Below are 5,528 nucleotides of genomic sequence, written 5' to 3' on the forward strand. Positions count from 1 at the left end.
GAGTATTTTATTAGAGAAGATTATAAGAACTGAAATGAACTGATTGGAGCTGAAGTGAAATTAAGCTGAAGTCAACACGACCTAAGTATAAATAAATTATTTTTGAAGAAAATATAGATATAGATTTTAATGGTTTATTGTTGTTAAAAAAAAAAAAAAACCCTTAATTGTTAAAAGGCTTCTCTAGTTCTCTTTAGTGAAACGGCTGAAAGCTGAAACCCTTCCTTCTTCAACTCTTCCCTCCCATTTCCTCCTCCCCTCTTTCGCTAAACCCCCCAAAACCCTTCTTCTCTCTCCCTCTCCAAGCCGCTACAAACCCTTAACAATGGCGGAACTCAAACTCTCAGAAAGCAAAGACCTTACAAGAATCGAACGCATTGGAGCCCACTCCCACATCCGAGGCTTAGGCCTAGACTCAACCCTCGAACCCCGCCTCACTTCCGAAGGCCTAGTCGGCCAACTCCCGGCCCGCAAAGCCGCCGGCGTCATCCTCCAAATGATCAAAGACGGCAAAATCGCCGGCCGCGGAGTCCTCATCGCTGGCCAACCGGGCACCGGAAAGACCGCAATTGCAATGGGTCTCGCAAAATCACTCGGCCACGAAACCCCATTTGCTATGCTATCTGGGTCTGAAATCTTCTCGCTCGAGATGTCGAAGACGGAAGCGCTGATGCAAGCGTTCCGCCGTGCTATTGGGGTGAGAATCAAGGAAGAGGCTGAGGTGATTGAGGGTGAGGTTGTTGAGATTCAGGTAGACCGCCCTGCGGTTGCTGGGGCGGCATCGAAGACGGGGAAATTGACGTTGAAGACGACGGATATGGAGACGGTTTATGATTTGGGGACTAAGATGATTGAGGCGCTTAGTAAGGAGAAGGTTCAAAGTGGGGATGTGATTGCTATTGATAAAGCTTCTGGGAAGATCACTAAGCTTGGGAGATCGTTTTCGAGGTCGAGGGATTACGATGCTATGGGGCCGCATACTAAGTTTGTGCAGTGCCCTGATGGGGAGTTGCAGAAGAGGAAGGAGGTTGTGCATTGTGTTACTCTTCATGAGATTGATGTTATTAACAGCAGGTACTTTCTTTCTTTGTTATAATTTGTTTTATTGTTCATTTTGTAGCTGTTTTATTGCTAGTGATTTTTGGTATTTATAATGTCGTGTAGGAGTGTAGAGAATGCTGGTTGTTTGCTTTGTATCTTTATGTTATATGTGCCTGCAAGAGAAATGTGTTGGATTAAGATTAAGCATAATTCGCGAATGTTGTTAATTGATTTGAATGACTCTTGGAGGGGAAGGGAGGGAATGGGAATGATTTCTTCTTGCTTATCACAAACTACAATGTAAGTTCAAGCCATAAGAAAACTTTTACAATGTAAGGTAGGTAGTTGAGTTGCAAATTCGAATGTAACTAAGCAGTCAGCAAAGAGATAGAGAATGTAAACTTACCTTCCTACACGTAATGCAATTGATTATAATCACATGTATACTGCTTGGTGACCTTTCTATCCTACAAATTGCTGCTTCCTGATTTTGTAAAGTAGTGGGAAAAGAACTTTAGGATGCTCTGGTATGATTTCCTTTTGTTGCAGATTATGTCTCTCAAATTTACAACTGTTCTTTCGTCCCTTCATTGCTCAAAATTGAAAACGTAGGAGATAAAAATAATTTCTAAGCATCCAAAAAAAATTGAACATTTGTATTTATTGGTAAAAATTAATCTATAAATTAGTCTTCCCAATAATAATATATGAACTTCGAATGTAGGGAGATTTCAAAAATTAATTTATCTTTTGATTAAGGTTTTGTAGCAGGGTGTAAGTAGATAATTGATGATAATGCCTAAAATAAAACAAAGTAGGAGATCACAATTAGTGCTCGTAAGTAATTTATGTATGGCACTATGACTTTTGAGTTAGTATAGGGCCATAATAAGTTGCTAATTAAATAAGGCATGTGATTAGGGTTAGCAATTAGAATTTCCATGTTATATTGTGATTAGGCTCATGTCATTGAAGAGAAGGCCGGGAAAGTAGCACTCGTAGGATGGATGTTTTCTAACTTGGTGGGAATGATTCTTGAGGTTATGTCCAATCTTTCATATGAGATGACTATGTGTAAGCTGCGGGTAAGCATTTGCACAGAAAGTAGAATTTGTATGCTTCCCTATCGTGGGACATGTTGTTTGCTATGCTTCAAGATTTTTAGGAGTTCAGAGCATCTATAGCACTTAGTTTAAATTGAAGGAAATGGAGGGAAAGGAAGGAAAATGGAGGGTTGAATAATCTTTCATTTGGATAACAATTGAGGAAAGAAGGGAATTGGAGGGGAGAGAAATGGAGGGATTAAGAGTGTGTTTGGATTGAAAGAAGTGGAAAGAAAAGAATGGAAGGGAAATGGAGGGAGAGACTATCTTTCATTTGGATAACAAATTAGGGATGAAGGGAATTGGAAGGGAGAGAAATGGAGGGATTAAAATCTAAAAAAATGATCCCTCCAACAATGGAGAGATTTGAAAGGAATGGTTTGTTTGGATAAAGAAACGGGAAAGAAAAGAAGGGGAGGGAGGTGAAGGGGAGGGAAGAGAAAGGGAGGGGAGGGAAGAAAGATGAGTTTTCTTTCCAAATCCCTCTACTGTTGGAGAGATTAATTTCTTATATTTTTATCCTTCCATTTCTCTCCCCTCCAATTCCTTTCCATCCTCATCTATTAACTATTACTAATATAGAAGTTGCTGACGTCATCATTGCACACATGTCGCTCTCTCAATAAAAAATTTCCCGCCTAAATGCAATGATGATGTCATCTTTTTTTTTTTTCTATCATTTTTTACATTTTTGAAATTTAAATATTAAAAGCTTCTACATTACAACTAAAACCTATCAGTTTATCGTTGGAAATTAAAACAATTTGAATAGCACACTAATATATGACCTCCTACATTGAACTATGAATTAGACAACATTGATCACTAAATCATAATTTTGATGAAATTAAAAAAATTTCAAATTACAAAATTTATGTAATTCTTATTTTATATTCATGTATAATAGTGATTTATTTTTAAAATGTACAAATTAAAAATAGGTGCACGGGTTTTAACCTAGTTTCTTATCCAAATGAAAGATAATCCATCCCTCCATTTCCTTTAATGCAAACAAAGTGGAAACTCTCCATTCTTCCTTCCCCTTCCCCTTCCTTTCCGTTCCCTCCCCTTCTTTTACTTTCGTTAACATTACTTAAACAAACTGTAAAAGATTTGGAAGGAAAACTCACCATTCCTCCCTCCCCTCCCCTTCCCTTCTTACCCCTTCCCCTCCCTTGAGAAGAATAGGAGAAGCACCAAGTGCTTAGGGGGTAAGAGAGAGGAGGGATAAAGATATTTGTTTCATGATAAATAATCTAAGGTGGTGCTTGTGACCTGAAATTTGGTTCTCGCATTTCTGATCATTTGAATAAGACCAATATGTAACCTTTAATGTCTTAGATTTTGCTCTCAATTTACTAATTTTATTGTTTATCAACTCTATCAAACATCACCTTTATCTTGATCATAATCTGTTATAACTTATATTTTTATTAGCTATAATTTCTTTCCCCAAACTTGAACAGTATGCCATTAAACTTGAGGTAACCTTATTCTGAAGGTATTTAGACTCGTATACTAGTTGTTTGCTCACCTCACTGTACTTGTGTTGCTCAGAACCCAGGGATTCCTAGCACTCTTCACTGGAGATACTGGTGAAATTCGTGCTGAAGTAAGGGAACAAATCGACACGAAGGTAGCTGAGTGGAGGGAAGAAGGGAAGGCTGAGATTGTCCCAGGGGTTCTGTTCATTGATGAGGTACACATGTTGGATGTTGAGTGCTTCTCTTTCTTAAATCGTGCTTTGGAGAACGAGATGGCACCAATATTAGTAGTTGCAACCAACAGAGGGCATACAAGGATCAGAGGGACCAATTACAGATCTCCACACGGCATGCCCATTGATTTGCTTGATCGGTTGCTTATAATTGCTACTCAACCCTACACAGAGGAGGAGATTCGCAAGATCTTGGAGATCAGATGTCAAGAAGAGGATGTAGAAATGACTGAAGAGGCAAAAGTTCTTTTGACAAAAATTGCAATGGAAACATCACTCCGGTATGCCATCAACCTGATAAATTCCTCTGCGCTGGCTTGTCAAAGACGGAAGGCAAAGTCAGTGGAGATGGAGGATGTAAGCAGGGTTTATCAGCTATTTCTGGATGTGAAGAGGTCAACACAGTACTTAATGGAGTATCAAAACCAATACATGTTCAATGCAGTACCTGGAGTAGAGGTGAATGAAGATGAGAATGCTGACATGATCGCTTGATATAAATATGTATTGTATTAACTGTAAGCTCTTGAAATGAAAGTTTGGTGCTCATCACCATTCTGGGTTATTTTGGATTATGTTCATCCTCACCAGTGTGCAATTTTTAATTTTTTTTTTTCCTTTTTCGTTTTCCTTTTTTTCTTCTTGCTTTGAAGCAATATTTCTGAGTTGCTCCAGTCAGAGCTCAGAGGTAGAAAGCCAGAAGTTGAATGCTTAATTACATTAATGGTGCAACAGAACCTAATTTCAAGCAATAGGCGATGGATAAACCCAGAAATATATCAGCATCATGTTATCTATGAGGTATTGGTCTTATTCTTTACTCTCATCTACCCCAGTAAAAGTTGCACATTTCAAAACTCTTCTCAGATTTGGGAATATGCATTCATCTTCATTTCATGCATAAAAAATCACATGATAAAAGTTCAGAAGAGGGCCTTTACTAAAACTATAGAATCAGCTGTATCGTCCATTTCCTACCAAAGAGCGCATTTAATTCAGGTACTAAATGAACGACAATAAGCTCTGATCTGAAGGACTAATCTCATTGACCACAATGCCTAGCAAATTGGTTCATTGGTTGGTTATACTAGTCAACCAAATCTCTTAATCAAACAAAAAAGAAATCTGACTAATAACAATTTGCAACACAGATATATGAGAAGTTGAGAGGGGGAAATGTTTTAAACTGATCTGCTTGGTCATATTTTCGCATCCGGCTGCAGCTGTGGCTACCGCCTTGATCTTTTACTGCACCACCCTCCCCTTCTCCCCCTCTCTTACACAATTTAGTACACACAAACAGCAGCACATGTCCTGCCAAAACTGGAAGGCGGCTAATAAACGTATATAGTTGGGGGACCAGCTAGTCTATACGGAATTACGGAGTATGATCAAGGGGCTGAATACTGATAGTCTGACACAGTGACGCAGTGACGAGTCACATGGATTAAGTAGGTCGGATATTTCTGTTACAAACTACAAAGGGGGGCACACTCGGATTCTAATGATGTTGCTGCTGATGTTATCATTAATTTTATCAACTCTCACTTTCACTTTTGACTAACCAACTACTCCTGTTTTACCATGTCAATAAGAAAATAAATGATTTAATTGGCGAAGTTATACAGTACGAGTGTTTTCTTTTGGAAATTTCTGCGTTTATGCAA

General features: G+C 38.6%; 1 protein-coding gene across 1 annotated transcript; it reads left to right on the forward strand.

Annotated features, from left to right (window-relative positions):
• The first annotated feature begins 259 nt into the window (after positions 1–259).
• LOC145629204 (uncharacterized) lies at positions 260–4,490 on the forward strand. The gene is made up of 2 exons (XM_081681748.1): positions 260–1,074; positions 3,702–4,490. Exons 1-2 carry the CDS (start codon positions 326–328, stop codon positions 4,354–4,356), a joined length of 1,404 nt encoding a protein of 467 aa, XP_081537874.1. The 5' UTR covers positions 260–325; the 3' UTR covers positions 4,357–4,490.
• Positions 4,491–5,528: the final 1,038 nt, after the last annotated feature.

Source organism: Chenopodium album, chromosome 4 (assembly GCF_948465745.1).
Source record: "Chenopodium album chromosome 4, dcCheAlbu1.1, whole genome shotgun sequence".
Taxonomy (NCBI): Eukaryota; Viridiplantae; Streptophyta; class Magnoliopsida; order Caryophyllales; family Amaranthaceae; genus Chenopodium; species Chenopodium album.

What these genes read in the sequence shown, in the direction of transcription:
- LOC145629204 (XM_081681748.1), top strand. Translation starts at nt 326, where the DNA reads ATGGCGGAACTCAAACTCTCAGAAAGCAAAGACCTTACAAGAATCGAA. An exon ending in ATTGATGTTATTAACAGCAG is followed by an intron (nt 1,075 to 3,701) that starts GTACTTTCTTTC and finishes TGTGTTGCTCAG; the next exon opens with AACCCAGGGATTCCTAGCAC.